This window comes from Pelobates fuscus, chromosome 4 (assembly GCF_036172605.1).
Source record: "Pelobates fuscus isolate aPelFus1 chromosome 4, aPelFus1.pri, whole genome shotgun sequence".
In the NCBI taxonomy this organism is placed as follows: Eukaryota; Metazoa; Chordata; class Amphibia; order Anura; family Pelobatidae; genus Pelobates; species Pelobates fuscus.
Genome location: NC_086320.1, coordinates 227,928,633 through 227,954,108, shown reverse-complemented (window position 1 = coordinate 227,954,108; position 25,476 = coordinate 227,928,633). Strand labels below are relative to the sequence as shown.

General features: G+C 43.2%; 1 protein-coding gene across 1 annotated transcript in view; it reads right to left on the bottom strand.

The window, feature by feature from the left end:
- The window catches only part of ADCY2 (adenylate cyclase 2), a 1,028,223-nt gene that overhangs the window by 487,896 nt on the left and 514,851 nt on the right, over positions 1 to 25,476 (bottom strand). The window contains exon 4 of the mRNA XM_063451927.1: positions 19,406 to 19,555. Within this exon, the coding sequence (XP_063307997.1) occupies positions 19,406 to 19,555 (150 nt within the window). The remainder of the gene's footprint in view (positions 1 to 19,405; positions 19,556 to 25,476) is intronic.

Below are 25,476 nucleotides of genomic sequence, written 5' to 3'. Positions count from 1 at the left end.
AACAACTTCAGCTTAATGAGGTTGTTCAGGTGAGTGCTACAGCTACCCGGAGCCTTTTTCTTGTAAGCACTGTATTTTCTGAGAAAATGCAGTGTTTACATTGGAAGCTTGGAACACCTCTTGTTGCAGTCAATCAGACGGCCACCAGAGGGACTTCCGAGTTCAGAGGCCCTAAAAAGGCCTCTCGTCCGATGCATTCTGGGTGAATGCATCAGACGGGCTATCAGCACACAAAGCACTGTGAACGCGCTTTGTGTGCTGATAGCCTGTCAGCACTGCTGTGGGCGTGGCTTCAGCTGACAGCTGAAGCCCGAACCCACAGGGACGCTTACTGTCCACAATAGTTGTTGAAGGGGGGGGGGGAGACCTACTCTCCTTACCTACTGTCCCCCCCCCGGCCCCCACCGCTGTGCGGCGGGTGGGGGCCCTAAAATTATCAATAAGGGGGGGAACTATTGTCCCCCCCCGGCCCCCACCCCTGAGCGGTGGGTGGGGGCCCTAAAATTATCTATAAGGGGGGGGACCTACTGTCCCCCCCCCCGGCCCCCACCCCTGTGCGGCGGGTGGGGGCCCTAAAATTATCAATATGGGGGGGGGACCTACTGTCCCCCCCCGGCCCCCACCCCTGTGCGGCGGGTGGGGGCCCTAAAATTATCAATAAGGGGGGGACCTATTGTCCCCCCCCGGCCCCCACCCCTGAGCGGTGGGTGGGGGCCCTAAAATTATCGATAAGGGGGGGGACCTACTGTCCCCCCCGGCCCCCACCCCTGTGCGGCGGGTGGGGGCCCTAAAATTATCAATAAGGGGGGGACCTATTGTCCCCCCCCGGCCCCCACCCCTGAGCGGTGGGTGGGGGCCCTAAAATTATCGATAAGGGGGGGGGCCTACTGTCCCCCCCGGCCCCCACCCCTGTGCGGCGGGTGGGGGCCCTAAAATTATCAATAAGGGGGGGCCTATTGTCCCCCTCCGGCCCCCACCCCTGAGCGGTGGGTGGGGGCCCTAAAATTATCGATAAGGGGGGGGACCTACTGTCCCCCCCGGCCCCCACCCCTGTGCGGCGGGTGGGGGCCCTAAAATTATCAATAAGGGGGGACCTACTGTCCCCCCCCGGCCCCCACCCCTGTGCGGCGGGTGGGGGCCCTAAAATGATCAATAAGGGGGGGACCTATTGTCCCACCCCCGGCCCCCACCCCTGAGCGGTGGGTGGGGGCCCTAAAATTATCAATAAGGGGGGACCTACTGTCCCCCCCGGCCCCCACCCCTGAGCGGTGGGTGGGGGCCCTAAATACAAAGGGGGGGACCCTAGTTAACCCTCCCCCCCCAAAAAAAAAAATTATCTCCCTACCTACCCCCCTCACCCTAAAAATAATGAGGGGGGACCATTAACTAAAAACCTGTAAAAAAGAAAAAATGAGATAAAATCAACTTACCATTCGATGTTTTCTTTCTTCTAAAATCTTCTTTCTTCAGCCCCAAAAAAGGCCAAATAAAAATCCATAATAAAAGACGCAATTTAAAAAAAAAAATGAATAAATAATCCATCTTCACCCATGGAGGGCTCCGCGCAGACTGAGCTCCGCAGGGTGAGGAAGGCTTATAAAGCCTTGCCCCGCCCTGCAATTAGGCTAAGAACACTCTGATTGGTGGGTTTAAACCAATCAGAGTGCTCTTTGTCATTTTACAAGCGTGGGAAAGTTCTTTGGAATTTTCCCACGCTTGTAAAATGACACAGAGCACTGTGATTGGATGGATTTCAAGCCATCCAATCACAGTGCTCTGTGTCATTTTACAAGCGTGGGAAAGTTCTTTGGAATTTTCCCACGCTGTGCGGCGGGTGGGGGCCCTAAAATTATCAATAAGGGGGGGACCTATTGTCCCCCCCCGGCCACCACCCCTGAGCGGTGGGTGGGGGCCCTAAAATTATCTATAAGGGGGGGGACCTACTGTCCCCCCCCCCGGCCCCCACCCCTGTGCGGCGGGTGGGGGCCCTAAAATTATCAATAAGGGGGGGGGACCTACTGTCCCCCCCCGGCCCCCACCCCTGTGCGGCGGGTGGGGGCCCTAAAATTATCAATAAGGGGGGGACCTATTGTCCCCCTCCGGCCCCCACCCCTGAGCGGTGGGTGGGGGCCCTAAAATTATCGATAAGGGGGGGGACCTACTGTCCCCCCCGGCCCCCACCCCTGTGCGGCGGGTGGGGGCCCTAAAATTATCAATAAGGGGGGGACCTACTGTCCCCCCCCGGCCCCCACCCCTGTGCGGCGGGTGGGGGCCCTAAAATGATCAATAAGGGGGGGACCTATTGTCCCCCCCCGGCCCCCACCCCTGAGCGGTGGGTGGGGGCCCTAAAATTATCAATAAGGGGGGACCTACTGTCCCCCCCGGCCCCCACCCCTGAGCGGTGGGTGGGGGCCCTAAATACAAAGGGGGGGGGGACCCTAGTTAACCCTCCCCCCCCCAAAAAAAATTATCTCCCTACCTACCCCCCTCACCCTAAAAATAATGAGGGGGGACCATTAACTAAAAACCTGTAAAAAAGAAAAAATGAGATAAAATCAACTTACCATTCGATGTTTTCTTTCTTCTAAAATCTTCTTTCTTCAGCCCCAAAAAAGGCCAAATAAAAATCCATAATAACCGACGCAATTAAAAAAAAAAAAAGAATAAATAATCCATCTTCACCCATGGAGGGCTCCGCGCAGACTGAGCTCCGCAGGGTGGGGAAGGCTTATAAAGCCTTGCCCCGCCCTGCAATTAGGCTAAGAACACTCTGATTGGTGGGTTTAAACCAATCAGAGTGCTCTTTGTCATTTTACAAGCGTGGGAAAGTTCTTTGAAATTTTCCCACGCTTGTAAAATGACACAGAGCACTGTGATTGGATGGATTTCAAGCCATCCAATCACAGTGCTCTGTGTCATTTTACAAGCGTGGGAAAGTTCTTTGGAATTTTCCCACGCTTGTAAAATGACACAGAGCACTGTGATTGGATGGCTTGAAACCCATCCAATCACAGTGCTCTGTGTCATTTTACAAGCGTGGGAAAATTCCAAAGAACTTTCCCACGCTTGTAAAATGACAAAGAGCACTGTGATTGGATGGCTTGAAATACATCCAATCACAGTGCTCTGTGTCATTTTACAAGCGTGGGAAAATTCCAAAGAACTTTCCCACGCTTGTAAAATGACAAAGAGCACTGTGATTGGATGGCTTGAAATCCATCCAATCACAGTGCTCTGTGTCATTTTACAAGCGTGGGAAAATTCCAAAGAACTTTCCCACGCTTGTAAAATGACACAGAGCACTGTGATTGGATGGCTTGAAATCCATCCAATCACAGTGCTCTGTGTCATTTTACAAGCGTGGGAAAATTCCAAAGAACTTTCCCACGCTTGTAAAATGACAAAGAGCACTGTGATTGGATGGCTTGAAATCCATCCAATCACAGTGCTCTGTGTCATTTTACAATCGTGGGAAAATTCCAAAGAACTTTCCCACGCTTGTAAAATGACAAAGAGCACTCTGATTGGCTCAAACCCACCAATCAGAGTGTTCTTAGCCTAATTGCAGGGCGGGGCAAGGCTTTATAAGCCTTCCCCCGCCCTGCGGAGCTCAGTCTGCGCGGAGCCCTCCATGGGTGAAGATGGATTATTATTTTTTGCGCTCGTTTTTTTTTTTTTTTTAATTGCGTCGGTTATTATGGATTTTTATTTGGCCTTTTTTGGGGCTGAAGAAAGAAGATTTTAGAAGAAAGAAAACATCGAATGGTAAGTTGATTTTATCTCATTTTTTCTTTTTTACAGGTTTTTAGTTAATGGTCCCCCCTCATTATTTTTAGGGTGAGGGGGGTAGGTAGGGAGATCATTTTTTTTTGGGGGGGGGGAGGGTTAACTAGGGTCCCCCCCCCTTTGTATTTAGGGCCCCCACCCACCGCTCAGGGGTGGGGGCCGGGGGGGACAGTAGGTCCCCCCTTATTGATAATTTTAGGGCCCCCACCCACCGCTCAGGGGTGGGGGCCGGGGGGGGGACAATAGGTCCCCCCCTTATTGATCATTTTAGGGCTCCCACCTGCCGCACAGGGGTGGGGGCCGGGGGGGGACAGTAGGTCCCCCCCTCATTGATAATTTTATGGCCCCCACCCGCCGCACAGGGGTGGGGGCCGCGGGGGGGACAGTAGGTCCCCCCCTTATTGATAATTTTAGGGCCCCCACCCGCCGCACAGGGGTGGGGGCTGGGGGGGGGACAGTAGTTCCCCCCCTATTGATAATTGTAGGGCCCCCACCCGCCGCTCAGGGGTGGGGGCCGGGGGGGGACAGTAGGTCCCCCCCTCATTGATAATTTTAGGGCCCCCACCCGCCGCACAGGGGTGGGGGCCGGGGGGGGGGGCAGTAGGTCCCCCCCCTTATTGATAATTTTAGGGCCCCCACCCGCCGCTCAGGGGTGGGCCCGGGGGGGGCAGTAGGTCCCCCCCCTCATTGATAATTTTAGGGCCCCCACCCGCCGCACAGGGGTGGGGGCCGGGGGGGGACAGTAGGTCCCCCCCCTTATTGATAATTTTAGAAAGCCAGCTGAGCTGTCAGTCAGACAGCTCAGCTCGCGAACGCGCATTCCGCGCACATGCGCGGTAAAGCGCTCAGGTTCTTCATAGGGCGGCATTCAATGCCGCTCTATGAAGAACGCGATTGGTGCAGCGCGAAGCCGTCCCATTGGGCCCCGCGATTTCGTCATTTTGACGAAAAAGGGGGCGCGGCCTAGCGGGGAGCTCGGCGCTGGAACGGAGGTAAGTTTTTAATATAAAAACACCGAAAAAATTTTTTTTAATTAATGAAAGTTCATATAAAAGCAAGAAGAAAGGCTGGGGGACCTGTCTTTCTTGCTTTTATATGGTGACTATAGAGTCCCTTTAATGAAGACCAGAAAAAGGCAGACATTTTAAAATAACTATTTTCCTCAGTATGTATTAAGGAAGACATGGTCCCCATCAGTTTGCTTTTACCCTAACAGGTCAATGGAGGAACCTATTACTACTGCCCTTCACTATACTGGCTCATTTGGGCAACAACAAATATCATGCAAGGTTGTTGTTTTGTGATTTTAGCAAACACAGCTGAATATTAATACTTCCCTTTGTAATTAGATATCGGACTTTCTTATAGATAGGCTGTAAACTATGGAATTCTCTGCCCTGAGAGTTGGTTTTATCAGAGTGTATAAAAATGTTTAAACAACAATCAGATAAGGGACAATATATTTAATTATGGGTAACGACTTCTTGATTCAAGGAAATATCTGACTGCAATTCTGGGGTCAAGGAGGAATTTATTCCTTCTTTGTTGCAAAATTGGTTGCGCTTCAAACTGGGTTTTTTGCCTTCATTTGGATCAACAGTGAAAACAGATATGAGAAAGAAAACTTGATGGATTAGTATCTCCACACTCTGCATGGAGACATCATAAGACATTTTTCAGCTATGTAACTATGTATGTAATATGAAACAAATGCAACCGATTAAATAAAATATTTGTTTTGTGTAAAACATAATACAATCTTCTATCTCTAAAGATTATTTTGTTCTAAAGGATTGGAAGCTAAGCTTATTATAATTTTCAAGGATGTATTACATTTTAACTGTATGTTCATATAAGAAAGGACATTGGACTCTTATATAATTAAGATAATTTTTAGAACTCGTGTTTGAAGTAAGAATCTTGTATCTGATTATGTTCATAACATGGGATATATTAATAATGGATCCTGTATATATAATATGTGAACTTTAAATGGAGGAAAGTATTTCTTAAAATCTAAGTTGAATCCTATAAATATACTGAGTATGAACACTGTGCCTATCTTGCAAAAGCCTAGTTTCCATGAATTACATTTATTGATGAGTTCTGACTGGCGTTCTGCAGTCTACCATGCTCCCACTCCGGCTCCACAGGCTGACATCCTTGTGTACCCACAGGATATGAGAAGTGTGGTAACTGAGGCTGAATGCTTGATTTTATATTCCCATTTCTTGAATTATCGAAATAAGATTCACATTTATGCATTGCAAGAGTTATTAGTCTTGTGTCTTTCTGAAGAAATGTAACAGTGTTAACCTATTTGTTTTTTTTTTATCTTTTTAAGGTAGTGGCACATATCTGCACCTGCTGAATACTGGATACAAAGTTGCGGTACTAAAAATAATTTCTTTAACACTGTTTCTCTACTACTAAGGCTGTTACTAGCATAATTATATACTTGTTTGTTGTATATGCTAATATTTATTTGTGTGTTTGGACACTGTTAGATATATTTTACATTAGTAAAATAGTTATTAATAAGAAAAACAAAAACACCATCATCTATGTTACATACTACTCCTAAGAAGACATCAAGGAAGGGTAAGGGACGAGGTTTTGTTACCCAATCCATCTAAGCAGTGGTGGCATGGCCTTTGAGAGTTTGAACACATCTTCCTTGGTCACGAGGACTGCTGAGATCTGCCTCCCCTAATGCCACCACTACTATAAGTAGCATTCAGGATCAGGATTAGCACCTAGGAAGCAATTAGAATTTTTTTTTATACTGCAGTAACTATCACTTCCACTGGTACTAAAGATCATTTCACCACACATAGTACAAGTGTTACAGCTTATGTGTTTTAAGTTTTTTTGGTCAGAGAAAGTGTGTGGTAAAACCAATGGACTGGTTGCCATTGCATGTATTTTTCCCCTATTTCTTATAGCATCCACAAGAAGCAACTAATAAAGAGTTCAGCAAAGATTTTGCCTGTGTTATTAGAGACACTCTTTACTGAAGAGGCAGAGCAGAGAAACCAAGTAGTTTCCCCAATGTCTGGTCTTGATGGCGGTGGTGCAGAATCATGAGATGGTGATATCACTCTTTTCCCCACCACTTCAGACATTTGTTTAGGTGTGTCCTAAGAGGAAATCAACTATGATACAGATAAATTATAGCAGGTTAGTGCAAATAAAAGAGATATCAGTCCACTACTTTCTGCACCTACTGTACACTCCCAACTTTGTCTAAGTCCATCTCTATTTATGGTAGAATAACTTATTTTAATGGCAACAGTTGGATCATCATCTCTTTACCCAGTGAGATTATTATAACACCACCCTTCCCATTGCCAGTAGTCAACCAAGTGCTAGTGTAGATGCTAGTTTCATGACAGCTTCCACTGCCATCAAAGCAAATCCATCCACATCTTAAGGTAAATGGTTAAGGCAAGTATATCATGCTAAGGCAAAGTTTGGCAATATTTTCACAGCCTCCCAGATGAGCAAATTGCAAACTGTAAATCATGTGGGCATATGAAAGTAAGTAGTATGTTCAAGGGTCATTCTACTACCAAAATATGCAAAGACAACACGAGCCTGTTTTAATGCTGGAAGAAGCAAAAAGAGAAAGGACTAGTACAGGCAACATGTCAACTAGCACTGTATCAGTTTTTGCTCCTCCACTACTACAACACTTTGGTAGAGTAGGGGGTATGTTTACCTCAGTGCCACTAGGAAACAGAGACAAGCAGACTCCCAGCTCTCATCATCCTAGGGGCATGTACGCCAGCCCACTCTTTAAGATTTTGTTTGATTTCACTCCAGGGCATGTCAAAACCACAGCCTAACAAAATCAGTTCCTTACGGATAAAAAAAGTTCCAGCATTCAGATTAGATGATGAGTTGTTCTTATTTAAATGGGATGACATTTTGGCTAACTGCTCATTCCAATTAATGAACATTCATAATTATTGAACAATCAAATAAGTAAAAAAATAAAGTAGAAGTTCAATTAAATCAATTAGACATTGATAGCTCTGTGGACATGGATAAAATGATTGCGGACATTAAGAGCAAGCTGTTTACATATAAGTTAACAAAATTACCCATCTGATTGCATGGGTAATCCCCATGTATTTTCAGTTAGGGTGAACCCCAACTGATTCCGGGTGAACCCCAATTATTTATGGACATAACCATTTATATTGGCTAACCCCAATTGGTGCATTGAATTGTTTATATATTTTCTACAGCTTATAGATAGTGTGTGTGTGTGTGTGTGAGAGAGAGAGAGGGGTATGCAGTGTGTGAGGGTGCTGTGTGTGTGTGTGAGAGGGTTGTGAAGCGTGTGAGGGTGCTGTGTGTGTGTGTTTGTTTGGGGTGCAGCGTGTGAGGGTACTGTCTCTGTGTGAGGAGTGCTGTGTGTGTGTATGAGGGTGCAGTGTGTGACCCCTGTGTGTTTACTGAACACCCATCTGTGTGGTCCATGGGTTCACATCTTTTAATAACCAACCACCCCTGACTGCTAACCGCAAATTGCTTGTTAAAGAAAGTGTTTGCCCTGTGTGGCCACAGTTCGTATCGCTGAACGCACGTGTGCAAACAAATGATGGCCATTTTGTCTTCCGAACGTGGGCAGCAGTACATGGTCTTCGATGACATGGAACTGATACCGCTGCCCATCCAACTTCCCGAACCGTTATGAGAAAGGCATTCGGGAGACATAGACTATTTGTATGCATACAGCCAGGGGGAACTTTCATTAGTATTCGTGTGAGAACCCCCGAAAGATGTGCTGTCGTGCCTGATTTTCCTCTGGAACTGTTTTGGGGCTTCACCTCATGGCCAACCAGCCAAAGCTTCACTCAAATGGCGTTCCCGAACCACCAAAGGGATCTGAGTGTGCACTCAGATCCCAGCTATTTGGTGATGTGACTTTCGTAGGGTTCTGGAATTGTAAAATATATGTTTTGGGGTATAATTCATGTATATGTTCTGGACCTGAGAGTTAATGTAATTTAGTTGTGTACTTTGCAGCAGTCTCCTCTCAGGTCCAGTGGAGAATTATCCTGGAATGTGAACCCCTTGCATGGGGAGTTACATAAAAGGCTGTGTGTGGCTCCCATTAAACCAGTTGACTCCCAGAACCATGTATCATCCAGTTACTGGGGGGATTTTGCCTTGGATATTGTACTGTTTTCTCATCTACAAGGATTATACAGCGGAGATACCTATGCTGGGTATTGGAGCTCAGCTACATTGCTCGATATTGCTGGGCCACTTATACAGATTTTCTATCTTAATCCAAAGATGCTCTAGCAGACAACCCAATTGATCCACGCTTAGTACGTGAATGAGCACAGAGGGCCCTCTGCCTATTAGGCAACACAAATGCTGTACTGTACAAAATAGATTCCAAGCTAGCTGAATTAGGCTCTAGGAAACTGGGCCCCGAGTCGAACGGCCTTCTTTTTGGTGACAAATTTATCAGGGACCTAAATAAGCACGTTTTAATTTTCAATTCCCTCACTAAAGCTCAATCATCATTCTGCAGAGTATTCCGTTCCCATCATTTATACAGGAGAGCTGGTCACAATAGCGATCGAGCCACTGGCAGACAAACCATCACGGGCTACAGACCTCGCACCACTGAGCTCTGGAACTCCAGTCAATACCGACTCTGCTACAGACAAATTTTCCCTAGCAGAGGTCCCATCAGAGGATGTGGGTCTGCTTCCCATAGCGGATGCACTGCTTCAGGTAATCAGCCTTCCTTATTTACATGTTCCTATAGCAGGCGCTCTAACCCATTTTTCCCTCAGTGGTCAAAACTAACTCAAGACCCCTGGATCCTACAGATGGTCTCAGGGTTCCTCAAAGACTTTGTATGTGCACTTCCTGTTAGTCAGGCCGGGTACAGGAAACAAAAGCTCCCTGTACCCGCGGACCATACAGAGCTCGGCCACGCTACAACACAGGTAGGGGAGGGGGGGAGGAAGAAACTAGTAGGGGTGGGGGGGAAGGAAATTGGCAGGGGAGGGGGGAGAAGGAAATTGGCAGGGGAGGGGGAGGAAGAAATTAGTAGGGGAGGGGGAGAAGGAAATTGGCAGGGGAAGGGGGAGGAAGAAATTAGTAGGGGAGGGGGGAGAATGAAATTGGCAGGGGAGGGGGGAGAAGGAAATTGGCAGGGGAGGGGGTAGGAAGAAATTAGTAGGGGAGGGGGGAGAAGGAAATTGGCAGGGGAGGGGGGTGAAGGGAATTGGCAGAGGAGGGGGAGGAAGAAATTAGTAGGGGAGGGGGAGAAGGAAATTGGCAGGGGAGGGGTGAGAAGGAAATTGGCAGGGGAGGGGGAGAAGGAAATTGGCAGGTGAGGGGGGGAGGAAGAAATTAGTAGGGGAGGGGGAGAAGGAAATTGGCAGGGGAGGGGGGAGGAAGAAATTGGTAGGGGAGGGGGGAGAATGAAATTGGCAGGGGAGGGGAGAGAAGGAAATTGGCAGGGGAGGGGGTAGGAAGAAATTAGTAGGGGAGGGGGGAGAAGGAAATTGGCAGGGGAGGGGGAGGAAGAAATTAGTAGGGGAGGGGGGAGAATGAAATTGGCAGGGGAGGGGGGAGAAGGAAATTGGCAGGGGAGGGGGTAGGAAGAAATTAGTAGGGGAGGGGGGAGAAGGAAATTGGCAGGGGAGGGGGGAGGAAGAAATTAGTAGGGGAGGGGGGAGAATGAAATTGGCAGGGGAGGGGGGAGAAGGAAATTGGCAGGGGAGGGGGTAGGAAGAAATTAGTAGGGGAGGGGGGAGAAGGAAATTGGCAGGGGAGGGGGGAGGAAGAAATTAGTAGGGGAGGGGGGAGAATGAAATTGGCAGGGGAGGGGGGAGAAGGAAATTGGCAGGGGAGGGGGTAGGAAGAAATTAGTAGGGGAGGGGGGAGAAGGAAATTGGCAGGGGAGGGGGGAGGAAGAAATTAGTAGGGGAGGGGGGAGAATGAAATTGGCAGGGGAGGGGGGAGAAGGAAATTGGCAGGGGAGGGGGTAGGAAGAAATTAGCAGGGGAGGGGGGAGAAGGAAATTGGCAGGGGAGGGGGTAGGAAGAAATTAGTAGGGGAGGGGGGAGAAGGAAATTGGCAGGGGAGGGGGGAGGAAGAAATTAGTAGGGGAGGGGGGAGAATGAAATTGGCAGGGGAGGGGGGAGAAGGAAATTGGCAGGGGAGGGGGTAGGAAGAAATTAGTAGGGGAGGGGGGAGAAGGAAATTGGCAGGGGAGGGGGGAGAAGGAAATTGGCAGGGGAGGGGGTAGGAAGAAATTAGTAGGGGAGGGGGGAGAAGGAAATTGGCAGGGGAGGGGGGTGAAGGGAATTGGCAGATGAGGGGGAGGAAGAAATTAGTAGGGGAGGGGGAGAAGGAAATTGGCAGGGGAAGGGGGAGGAAGAAATTAGTAGGGGAGGGGGGAGAATGAAATTGGCAGGGGAGGGGGGAGAAGGAAATTGGCAGGGGAGGGGGTAGGAAGAAATTAGTAGGGGAGGGGGGAGAAGGAAATTGGCAGGGGAGGGGGGAGGAAGAAATTAGTAGGGGAGGGGGGAGAATGAAATTGGCAGGGGAGGGGGGAGAAGGAAATTGGCAGGGGAGGGGGTAGGAAGAAATTAGCAGGGGAGGGGGGAGAAGGAAATTGGCAGGGGAGGGGGTAGGAAGAAATTAGTAGGGGAGGGGGGAGAAGGAAATTGGCAGGGGAGGGGGGAGGAAGAAATTAGTAGGGGAGGGGGGAGAATGAAATTGGCAGGGGAGGGGGGAGAAGGAAATTGGCAGGGGAGGGGGTAGGAAGAAATTAGTAGGGGAGGGGGGAGAAGGAAATTGGCAGGGGAGGGGGGAGAAGGAAATTGGCAGGGGAGGGGGTAGGAAGAAATTAGTAGGGGAGGGGGGAGAAGGAAATTGGCAGGGGAGGGGGGTGAAGGGAATTGGCAGATGAGGGGGAGGAAGAAATTAGTAGGGGAGGGGGAGAAGGAAATTGGCAGGGGAAGGGGGAGGAAGAAATTAGTAGGGGAGGGGGGAGAATGAAATTGGCAGGGGAGGGGGGAGAAGGAAATTGGCAGGGGAGGGGGTAGGAAGAAATTAGTAGGGGAGGGGGGAGAAGGAAATTGGCAGGGGAGGGGGGTGAAGGGAATTGGCAGAGGAGGGGGAGGAAGAAATTAGTAGGGGAGGGGGAGAAGGAAATTGGCAGGGGAGGGGTGAGAAGGAAATTGGCAGGGGAGGGGGGAGAAGGAAATTGGCAGGTGAGGGGGGAGGAAGAAATTAGTAGGGGAGGGGGAGAAGGAAATTGGCAGGGGAGGGGGAGAAGGAAATTGGCAGGGGAGGGGGGAGGAAGAAATTGGTAGGGGAGGGGGGAGAATGAAATTGGCAGGGAGGGGGGAGAAGGAAATTGGCAGGGGAGGGGGTAGGAAGAAATTAGTAGGGGAGGGGGGAGGAAGAAATTAGTAGGGGAGGGGGGAGAATGAAATTGGCAGGGGAGGGGGGAGAAGGAAATTGGCAGGGGAGGGGGTAGGAAGAAATTAGTAGGGGAGGGGGGAGAAGGAAATTGGCAGGGGAGGGGGGAGGAAGAAATTAGTAGGGGAGGGGGGAGAATGAAATTGGCAGGGGAGGGGGGAGAAGGAAATTGGCAGGGGAGGGGGTAGGAAGAAATTAGTAGGGGAGGGGGGAGAAGGAAATTGGCAGGGGAGGGGGGAGGAAGAAATTAGTAGGGGAGGGGGGAGAATGAAATTGGCAGGGGAGGGGGGAGAAGGAAATTGGCAGGGGAGGGGGTAGGAAGAAATTAGTAGGGGAGGGGGAGAAGGAAATTGGCAGGGGAGGGGGAGAAGGAAATTGGCAGGGGAGGGGGGAGGAAGAAATTGGTAGGGGAGGGGGGAGAAGGAAATTGGCAGGGGAGGGGGGAGAAGGAAATTGGCAGGGGAGGGGGGAGGAAGAAATTAGTAGGGGATGGGGAGAAGGAAATTGGCAGGGGAGGGGGAGAAGGAAATTGGCAGGGGAGGGGGGAGAAGGAAATTGGTAGGGAAGGGGGAGAAGGAAATTGGTAGGGGAGGGGGAGCAAGGCATTAGTAGGGGAGGGGGAGAAGGAAATTAACAGAGGAGGTGGGAGAAGAAAATTGGCAGGGGAGGGGGGAGAAGGAAATTGGTAGGGGAGGGGGGAGAAAGAAATTGGTAGGGGAGAGGGGAGAAGAAATTGGTAGGGGAGGAGGATGAAATTGACAGGGGGGAGGGAGAAAGAAATTGACAGGGAGGGTGGGGGAGGGAGAGTGACATCCATCACACACACACAATCACACACAATGCACCCCTTATACACAGAAAAACACACAATGCATTACACACACAGACACACACACACTTTACTTTTGCCTAGGGTGGCAAAAATCCTTGCACCGGCCCTGGCCCCGGTCTCCTACAACTGCAGAGCAGCGCCTCATGCTTTCAGCCCTGAACCCTGAGCCTAGAGCACTGCTGGTGTCTTCAGTACTGTAAGTACATGACAATATATTACTTGTTTTATGGGGGTTAGGAGGCTAGGTGGTTGGAGGGGAGATGATTAGGGACGGGTGGATACAGGGGTTAACCAGGGATATCATACTGATCACATGGAATGCTCACATCTAGACAGGGATATCAGTCTGAGCACATGGAATGCTCACATCTAGCCAGGGATACCATACTGAGCACATGGAATGCTCACATCTGGATAGGGATGGCATACTGAGCACATGGAATGCTCACATCTAACACTATAGTCACCAGAACCACAACGGCTAAACATAGTAGTTTTGGTGTTTATAGCATGTCTCTGCAGGCTTTTTAATGTAAGCGCACTGCCTTTTCAGAAAAAGGGAGTATTTACATTACTGCCGAGGTATACCTTATCAGGCGGCCACTAGAGTGTTGCACAACGTGCAGCACTAGCATTCACGCTTTACACTCCTCATAAACGCATCTCTGTGAGGAGAAGTGTTTTGCCACGCATTGGGTTGGATGATATATATTCAAACACTGTACATTCCTGTGCATTGTATTGATGAGGTGATCTGTAATACGCTCACAAACTGCACGTTCCTGTGAGTTATTTTGCTGTAGAGCTTGTGATACACTCACACACTGCACTTTCCCATGCATTTTATTGCTGAGGTGTTCTGTGACTGCACCTCACACATTACTGTCAGTTGTATTGCTGTGGCACTATGCGATACACTGATATGCTTCACATTATATTATTTCACACACACTTAAAATGTAACATTATTATTATTATTATTATTATTTTATTATTTACATAGCGCCATCAAATTCTGTAGCGCTGTACAATGGGATAAACAACTCCCAGTTTACTGAATAAGAATATACTCGGCGAGTAAGAATGCTATCCCCCCCAGATTTTTCCTCAGCAATATTTTCCTAGTCAAGAAAAAATCTGGAGCGTTTCGGCTAATTATCAATTTAAAAGATTTTAATCTATCAGTCGCTTATCGACACTTCAAGATGTCGATAGGAAGGGATACATATTTTACGCAGCCTTCTCTGCGAGGGAGATTGGTTCTCCCGCTTCAACCTCAAGGACACTTACCTGATGGTTTCAATTGCACCTCCCCATCGGTGCTACCTTCAATTTGTTTGGTAACACAACCACACAAGGCAATTCACCTGCCTCGCATTCGGCCTATCCTCCACCCAGTGCCACACGAAGTGGTGTTTCATAAAGCTGATGAAGCCAGTTATGCCTCTCCTTCACTCTCAGGTGTAAGATCCATCATCTACCTAGACGATATTCTGATTATGGCACAAAACCCTTTCACCCTACAACAACACAATTTGTCTTCACTACGGCCTTCACAAACCATTCAGTTCCTGGGGTTTCAAATAGACTCCATTCAAGCTATCCTCCAACTTCCATCCTCCAAAATAGAGACAATCAAGAAGGACATTTGAAAACTGATGGGCTCCCCTTGCATCTACCTTCACAATTTGGCAAGGGTCATAGATCTCTTGTCAGCCTCCATCCAGGCCATCTTCCCCAGGCCATTAAACTACAGAGAAATTCAATGCCTCAGGACATTTTACCTGCGAAGATCTGCTTCTTACGATCAACTGATTTCTCTAACAGAAGAAGTTCGCTTGTGACTGGATTGGTGGCTCCACAACATGGTGGCTTAGAACGGAAAGGTGATTTTTGGTTCCCTACCACACTTCATTCTGTAACCAGATGCCAGTCTCTCAGGTTGGGTTGCGACCTGCTCGGATCTTTCCACCAGAGGGCTTTGGACAGCCTCCGAAAGGACCTTATACATAAACTGCCCCAAATTGATTGCTGGCTCATTTGCAGTCCACAGCTTCACAAAAGATGCCTACAATTGTTCTCTGACTCTGAGGATGGACAACGTCTCCGCTGTCCGTTACGTCAATTGATGAGAGGTTCTCGATCCAAACTCGGATTTGATGAAGGAATTCTAACAATTTTGCCTGCCAGAAACATCTCCCTTCAGGCAGAATATCTCCCAGGTCCGGACAACCTGGTGGCGGACTGGTCCTCTCGTCACTGGAGAGATGCCAGTGATTGGCAGTGGACCCACACATCTTTTTAAATACTGGTGGGTTTTGATATATCTCATCTGAGGTTTGTTTCCTGGTAAAGTCATTTTTTCAATTGTTCTGTGCAGTTCCTGGAGTTGTTGCAAATTTGTGCTGCTTGTCTGATACTTTGACTAGTGCTTGCCTGATGTGATGGCCACTATTATTTGATACCATACATTCACGATTTTTCTATTTTTCTTCTAGTGTGAACAATCTGCGCTATCCCTCTGGACGTCCTACCGACTCCATCTGATCTTATTCCCTTGTTTACATGGTTGAGGACAGTACTCAGAACTTTCCCTAGGCTCATTGGTTCTTCGTTTACATGACTGACTTCGACTGGTGCGGCTGCATCATAGAAAGAGGAAGTGGGAGGAGCTTCAGTATACGTTATTACTGATACCTACCCTGTGATTGGTTGATTTTTACTTTACATTGTTAACCATTTCTTTGCTGCTGGGAGGTTTGAGTAAATAAAGTAAAGTAAATACTCCTGTCTTTAATACAATTTTGATTATTCAGTCATTAACACTAGAATAATCCATAATTAAGTGCTGAAACCATTCTGTATTACAGCAACAGTTCTGCATACATTCTCAAGTCTCTTGAGTAGGTGAAAATGCATTAAGTGGGGTGTTGCATAGTTTACTTATTTTTATTATTGTTTTTTTAATAGCAGTTTGATAATAAAAGCTACCTTTTTATCCTGCTCCTGGATCCCCTTTCATCTATAAGTATTCTTCATTGACTACATCTTTGGTGAGGATTCCAACTGGATTGATCAGTACCACACATTGCTCAGACCAATGTAAGCAGCCCTACTTTATTCAACTTACTGCTGTTGTCTACAGTGAGCACTGCATTTTTTTTTTTTTTTTTTTTTTTACATATGCTCCTGATTATAGCTGGCTGGTTTACTGAGGAATCATACCAAGTACAAGACGACATCTGTATACCCCAGCAGGGATTGTTTCCGCTCGTGCACTGTATCCAAGAGCTGGTTTGAAGCTCTTTTATATGTAAGTTCCTTTCTACTCTTTCTGCTTTTTATTTTACACATTCATTTATTCGAAGCCCAACAAGCACCCCACTGCTACAACCTATCTAACTAAGGTGATAGATCTGCGGCAGCCCTTCACCATAGATGTAGTGGCCAGCATGCTTTCCTCTTCTTGACAGCACACTGGTGACAGCCCCCAATGCCGAAACATGGTGGCGGTAGTGGAGGAAATCAACATTAGCATTGTGTCCGTCTGAGAGTGGATCTGCAGGGCTAAGTTAGTATTTGCATTTTTATTCCTAACACTATAGTGTTCCTTTAATAAAAAAATAAAAAGGAAGTAAAGATTTTGCATCTAATTAGATAGTTATTACTAGTCACCTAAACATTAATCATCCCAGCATGACTGCAAATTGCCTTGCATGGTTATTCACTAAAGTGAGAATAGTTGGTAATTCAAAGTGAAGTACATATTTAAGGCCTACATTGCCAAAATTGAATAATTCTCCAAGTCACCTATGCCTTTTTGGCTTCTTTAGCCTTAAATTAAAAAGAAAAACATCACATTGAATTCAATTTCTGTACCCAACAATTCTTACTTTAGTAAATAACAGTGTCACTGTCAGACAAAAGCAGTGAAATAAAACAGAGAAAATATTCTCGCCTTATTATGCCAGGATGGGAGAGCTGCTGTACTTAACTAAGCAAAGATAAACTGTACAAAGGTAATAATCGGTTTTTTTTTTGTTTGTTTTTTTACATTTCATCAACATACCATGCTATGTACAGTGAAAACCAAAGAAAAAAGTTACCTGTGTTCTCTCCCAAATCCCTATGTATATTAGGGATTAGGCATTTGGGAGAGAGTGCAGGTAACTTTTTTCTTTGTTTTTTACTGTATGTATTGGGGCAAATACCTTGCTATGTAGTTAAAACATTTAGGGGAAATTCAGATGCTGATTTGTTAAAGTAATTAAAGGAGCAGTATAGGGTCAGGAACACAAACATGTATTCCTGACCCTATAGGGTTAAAACCACCATGTAGCCACCCTGGTCCACTCATGCCTTCCCGAATATAGTAAAATCTTACTTGTCTTCAAGTTTGGAGCTGCATACTTTGTCCCTGTCTCCTTTTGACCTGCCCAATGCCTGCTGACATCATCAGAAGTGGTAGCCTGATCCAATCACAGTGCTTCCCCATAGGATTGGCTGAGACTGACAAAGAATCAGATCGGGGCAAAGCCAGCACAAGTCAAACCCAGCCCTGGCCAATCTCTATGAGAAAAGTTTAGTGTCTGCATGCAGAGGGAGGAGATACTGAATGTTTGGATGCATTTTAGACAGCCATGACCCAGGAAGGATCTCTAACAGCTATCTGAGGAGTGGCCAGTTAAGTTATCACTAGGCTGTAATGTAAACACTGCATTTTCTCTGAAACAAGTAGTGTTTACAGCAAAAAGCCTGAAGATAATTATTCTACTCACCAGAACAAATGCCGTAAGCTGTATTTGTTCTGGTGATTTGACACAGGTTGAGACAGAGTAAATTCATTTTCATATACTTTCATAAACTTTACATTGGCTTCCTGTATGCTATAGGAGTCAATTCAAGGTACTAACTCACACCTATAAAGCACTGAACAACTCTAGCCCCTCTTATATCTCCTCACAGATCCATAGGTATGTCCCTTCTCGGTCTCTCCGCTCTGCCCGTGACCACCTCCTGTCCATTGTCCGCACTTGTACGGCCAACTCGCGCTTGCAGGACTTCTCACGGGCGGCTCCCTTCCTATGGAATAGCCTGCCTACCGCCATCAGACTCTCCCCTAGTCTTGCATCTTTTAAGAAGTGCCTTAAAACCCATCTCTTTAGGAAAGCTTATGGCCTCCAAGACTAACCCTTACCTCACATACCTGTCTCTTGCCCTCTCCTAAAGGGCAGCCCACCTTATTTGATTGTAAATTCCTGTCCTAATGTGTTTTAAACCCCACCTCCTATAGAATGTAAGCTCGTTTGAGCAGGGTCCTCTTCAACCTATTGTTCCTGTAAGTTTATTTGTAATTGTCCTATTTATAGTTAAATCCCCCTCTCATAATATTGTAAAGCGCTACGGAATCTGTTGGCGCTATATAAATGGCAATAATAAATAAATAAATATACTGTAAATCTACTGTGTGTTAAAAAAAAAATGTTACTTATGAATAAATTGAACAATGAAGAAAAAGTCCTTTGAATGGAGAAATTGAAAGGATTTTTTTTTTTTTATTATTATCTAGGGAACACTCCAGATCTGCTGACACAACAAAGAGCTTAATATTGTGACAGGCAATTTATCTTACTTTTTTATTAAACAGAAACAATTAATTTGCTGGCACCGATATCAACATCTGTCATGTTCAAATTCAAGAATATAGAAATTGTAAGTCTAGTATTGATTCATTTTGAGTAAAAGCTTTGGCAGTTTAACAAAATATAGAGGTATACTGAAAGAACACCTTCCAGTACACTGTATTTTCTTTTTCAAAAACGAATACAGTTACAAATATTATAACATATATGCAAACCCCATAAAGTCTTATAAAAAATATTACAGTTCAAAACAACAGTTAGTCTATGTATACAGTTTTTTTTTGTTATTGATGGGGTTAAAAATAAAAGATCGTATTTATTTGTAAAACATTTTAATCAGAATGCAAATAAAGGGCAGTACCAGATCCCATGCATTATATTAATTACGAAAATGTTATTTTTTACAGTGTTAAAGAATTATAACTTTTAGTATCAATAAATAATGCTTCACTTTATTCCTGTTTATCCTTGATAATCCAGAGACAATGAACAACCTATGATCAGCATCTCAAATGGTATATAAAATGTTGACATTTGTAGAATATATTTATGTACATTGTATAAAATCCTTAAAAAAAATGAAACTCATTCTGTAATGTTGTGAACATACAATTCAATCAGGAATAATAAAAACAAGTCACTTCAAACATAAGGCATAAATCACAATAAACATTACCTGCTGACGTTTTTCAAATTCGAGTTTAATGCGGGATTTAATGCAATTGCAGGTATCTTGATATGTTTGTTGTAAAGCAAGCTCCATTAGATGCTTGTGGTAAGCTCCTGCCAAATTGCCGCAGATAAAAATAATCACATTTGCCAATATCTGCAAGCAGAGTAAATTTGATTATCAATTAATTTGTACAGAAACTTGGCACAAGATGAGAGTTTTTGTGTGGCATTTTTTTTTCTAAAAATAGACATTTTACACAGATTTTTCATTTTCTTTCTGTATATAATGTTCTTTACATAGAGGCATTTCCATCATACAAAAATACATGGTTTAGAATGTAACATTAATCTCACAGTTAAAGAGAATGCAAGTGCAAATGTGCAGATGGTTCCTCAATGATGTCACCCAGTAATACTTGACTCTTTGGTCCATATACACAAGCATGTTGCTGATCATTAACAAACTGCATACGTGGCTATTTTTCTCTAACTGATTTTCAAACTCCTAGCTTTCATAACCAAAAAGACATTAAACGCAAATGACACATTGTTGTCGTTGATCTTAACCAATCCAATGCTTTCACATAGAAAAGCATTGGGAGGATAGTGTGCATACTGAAGGCAATGACCTCCTTAACATAAACTTGTGTTTAATTCATGAATTCATTATATTAATGATTAAGAAACAAAGTAAATTTTTTGTCATCATTTTGTGAAAATATGCCAAACTCTTCTATGTATTCTTGAAAACGTTCTTAATATATAACTTCTGATTTCTTTGGGAACAAAAGTGTAGAATATTAATATCCATTGTACATTACAAGTGAGTGGTCCTTCGCCTTTTCTCTACTGTAAGTAAAGTAGAATTTCTGGAAAGTCTTTTAATTTGTAGCCTAAGGACAAGACTTTAGAAGAGAGCTCCTTTAAAATGTGTGCTCCTTTGACTCATTTGATTATGCCTTTGGGGTTTAAAATAAAAAATAAAAAGAATAATAGAATAATAGTAAGCTTAGGAGTGGATTTTGACAGAAAAATTAATCTAACATAATAATGTCCTAAGCACAGTATGTTAACAGTAAAATAAATGTTAGATTTCCCCCATTAAGGAAAATGTATTAAAGAAAACTCCAAACATATAAAAAATTTCAGTTTGATAAAGTGCTTTATGTGTGTAGAATATGTTTTCTTATTACATAAAAGTGTTGATTTCAATTAATATCCTCACTTTTTATTAAAACCTTGTTTACACTTCCATGGTTATCACTCAGATAGCTGTTATTTGTTTTTTTGCTCCTAGTTTAACATCCTTCAAACTAAATGTAAAGGCAAATTGTCTATCCTTGAAAGTCTTCGAAATGTATTACGATTTATTGCGAAGTCTATCATTGGACAGACGTGCACTTGCATGACTCGTCCACAAGGCTTTTCAATTAAAATATTCTGATTGGGCATTCCCTAGCACAGACGAGAAAGGGTGTGCCAAGAAAGGGTGGGTTTGCAGTAGCTGCAGATACTATTGCAAACAAGATCTCTTATCTCACCAATGAAAATATGCTAAATAAACCACATGCTTTCTTTGGGGAATATCAAATTGTTAAAGGGTTTTTCTTTTTCCTGTTAATTTAAACTTGCAAAAGTGGAATAATTATCCATATAATGTATTTGCTGAATCAATTGGTTTCATGTTGAGTGCCTCACTTTTTTAACTTTGCACCATTTTTCAGAACATACAGGTTTAATAAATCTCCTCCACAGTGTTTGTTAAAGGAACACTGTGCCTTGTAATGTGCAGGCTGGGATACAGGTAGTACTGGTGTGTTGTTATTATTAAATCATCTTCTGTTTATATATTTGTATACTTATAATAATTTGACTAGTTTAGCTCTGTATGTCCATCCTACTTGTGCTTGTATTCTATCTTTCAGTGTGTGAATGTTGAATCCAATAATACAGCTGTATGAAATGTCATCAATTTCTAGGAGTTGTAGTTAAACTTGTTAGCTTACAATAGACGTTAACAACTAAATGGTGACTCCTAGAAATCACTGAAATAACCATAACCATTTAATATTGTAAAGCACTATGGGATCTGCTGGCGCTATATAAATGGCAATAATAATAATAATAATAATAATAATAATAATAATAATAATAATAATAATAGAGGACTGCTGTACATGGATGTGAGGCATGTTAACACTGTCATAGTTATTTAAAACCTTAGTGACAAAGGCTTTTCCAAGATCCCATGCATTATTGAGGCATTGTTTGCACGTGTTTGTTCTACCATTTTAAACAATTTCACATTATAATTATATATATATATATATATATATATATATATATATATATTTTTTTTTACATACAGCTATAGTCATCACCTGATATATATGTCCTGCCATATATGTATAAATAACACACATTAAGAACAAGTAAAATAAATTCAAATTTGAGAAAAATGGCTTTCTTACTCCAGTCCTAATACTAATCTTTTTTCTAACCTGAACACTAATTATATCACTTACACTGAATTATAACTCTTATTTTAGGCTTGAACCTTAGCCTAATCTCTAATCCTAGCTTTAATCCAAATCATTACCTTAATCTTGATTTTAATCCAAACTCTAACCCTAACACTAATTATAATCCTAACATTAACTATAAACATTAGACTTGTGCATTCAATTTCAAATGCATTGTGGGCAATCACTGCATCATCTGAATTCCGCAACTCTGAAGCGCCATTTGGACGTATAACAAAACAAACAAAATGGAGAATTGACGAACAGTTTAGCTTGTTTTGTAATTCAGAGTTATGCACGTGGCGCCCCGAAAGAAAAGACATGATTGATGGAAAAAGAAACAATGATTGATGGTTAGGGGAAAGCCACTAAATACATATTTATATATCTATACTTTACACACTTTATAATTTATTAAGTTTATACTTTATATACTTTACACCGATTGGCACATTTTTGCTTCCTTTTAGTTCATCCGAATCATTTTTCTTGAAACAATTGCATTAAATTGTCTCAACCAAAACTCCACATGTATGAATTTTGGACCACCCAAATAAAACTTTTTTTTTAACATTTCTATTCAGCCAAATCAATTGTTTTTGCCATGCACAAGTCTAATAGCCATAACTATAACTAATGTTGTTTGTGAGTCGCAAACACAGATCACATTGCCTTAGCTGTCAGTTATGGCATGCAATTACCGTGATTGGCTCCCAAGGCTATTACACAGCCTGAGATACAATCTGACTTTACTGATATTTTGTCTCACTAATCAGACTTCCATTAATAACCCAGTATCTGCTGATCTATGTGTTTACAGGTCACAAAGACTGCTTGCAGCCCTACAGGAGCAACTGAGGCATTGGAAAACCATGTCAGCCTGCAAACCAGTTTCTGGTTTCTAATGCTTGAGTCATCGAGAAATAGCTTGTACATGCAGCAAGTGTGGGATGTCCCTTAAACCCTCAATTTTGCCCTACAGCACAGTGCATCGACTTTAATTTAATGTGATATAGACAGACAATAATTCTCATTTCCTATGAGAGATTTAGAAACAACATTTTCGCAGTTCTTGTTATTATACAATATCACAACAAAATATACAAAATGAGTGGATGAAAATAAATTTACTTCATATGTCTAGGATTTCATTTTTTTTGTTTTGGTAATACCACATACACTGGTACAGTTTAAATGCATCCCAATTGAGTATGTTTAGTCTCTAAGTTTAGCAGAAGTCACAACGTTAGTAAGTAACCCCACAGATGCCTACAAATTACCAATGGGTATCTCAAACAGCATATTTTTATTGTCATCATGAGGTCATTTTTTTCAACAATTTAAACCAACAGGGTTATTCACAAAATATCAGAATGTCTCCCCGACAGCAAACTCGGGACATTGTTCCTGGAATTCTGGAACAGGCCTGAATTTGGTGCAGATTTCAGCAAGCCTAAATGCCTCTAGATGACTGAGTGCTTCTAATCTGGGTTTATACACGGGACAGGAATTTAAAAAATCTAAGCTAGTTCCTCTCTGGTCAAATAGGTAAAAAAAACTTCAGAAGTGTCAGAGTTAATTATGTGGCTTGCAAGCGAGCTACAATAAATACATATAATACATATAAATAAATAATACAATAAAATAAATAAAAAGCCTGTGGGGGTCAATATGACCACCATATTACTGTAAGGAAGGTTTTAAAACATGTGGCTGGTGGGTGCATATCTACTAAACATTTAAAACTAGCAACCGATTAACTTCTCTTGAGACTGGCAAAGTGTGGGTAAATGCCTTGCAATAGTTGACATAGCCCGCTCAGTCTGCGTGGAGCACTCCATGAGTCAAAATGGATTAATCACATATTTTTTTATTTTTTTTTATCTTTTTATTTTGAGCAGTTGGATCCCAGGATAATGGATTTTTATTCAGCCTTTTTGGGACTACAAATAAGAAGAATAAGAAGAAAGAAGACTTCTGAAATCAAATGACTCAGGTGGAGTAAACTTAGACATCTTCACGGATTAAGAAACATATGCTAGGTTAAAACTTCTGAAACCATGTCATGAAATGCTTATAACACGGTGAGCTGGTTTCAACATATCTTTATTGCAAAGCTTAACTTGATGCCAGGCACCATCTTCAGCAGCAGACATTACCATTGACAAATGACAGCCATGTCCAGCCCTGACCCCTTTCTGTGATGTCTCATCACATGTACTAAGTACAGTAGTATTATATGCAAATAATATGATTAGCTGTTGTCTTTGTATAAATCATGTCCTCCAAAGTTTTTATATTCATTTACAACAACATTAAACACATCATCAGGGCAGTAACCATTGCTCCTTACCAGGTATATGATAGGTGCGAATGTCAGACAAGTAGGGAAGTCAGGGTAGTAAAAATCTGAATTCCTAGACCCTTCTTTATAACACAGCCTGCACCATTTCTATGAGTCATTATTTTGAGGGATGTTGAAAGAATTCTAAGGACTCTAAAATAAACCAATTATTGTACATTTATTTTCATCAATAAGTTAGAGGTTTTTCATTAGTTAGCTAGTTAAAAGCTCTGAAATTAGCTAGAGCTGATATGTTAAGAACGTGCAACTTTTAGTTTGATTTATAGTTTTATTTTTCATTTGAAATGAATGAGTTGTTTGCTGTTACTTATATGAGGTTAATTTCCACATTTGTTTAAGTCATCTATATACAGGAGGTACCATTTGTTTAACAAGGGGTTTAAAAGCGCCAAGACAATTTTCCAACTTGTCTCTGTAAATGTTGGCCAACTTGGAGCATCAAGGTAGCAGTCCTTGCCTGCGTATAAATGAAATGGAGTAAATGTATATGGAGCCATTTTCTCACATTTTATAAAATATTATATAAAACAGAAAATTATATGCACTCACTATAAAGGAAATAGGGGCTGCAGTGGATCACCCATGGATTCCCAAACCTTGTATATTCAAGCAAAGAAAAAAAAGAAAGCATGTACTATGCTAGAAGAATACCTTAAAGTGCACTTTTGCACCTTAATATCTGTAAAAGGTATGCCAAGCAAATAAACCTCAGGAAAAACAAAGTAGCAAAACAAGACAATTGATAGTGCAGTACAGTTGCAATAATAGATGGCAATATAAAAAAAGTCCAATAAAATAGCTTTGAAGAATTCACTCACATTTTACAGATCTAACTCAGAGCTGTTTTATTTAATTTATTTACTGGCATTTATAAACTGCCAACACATACCGCAGAGCTGCTGAATTGCTCATTGGTGATATGATCCCTGTCTAAGAATATATGCAGATCCAGATAGCAGGAGTCCTCCAAATCAATGGAACACAATAAGCTGTTTAATCAACCACACCAGGAAGTAATTGTAAATAATCAGCTATATACTTGCATGCTTCAGGACTTGCCACCCGTTAAGTGTGGTCCCTGTAATTTTGATGGACATTTTGGTTCATTTTATTCTATGTTTTTATACATATGTTTTTAATTTATTTTGTTTACTTTTTATTAAATTTACAATATCCTTTTGTTACTTA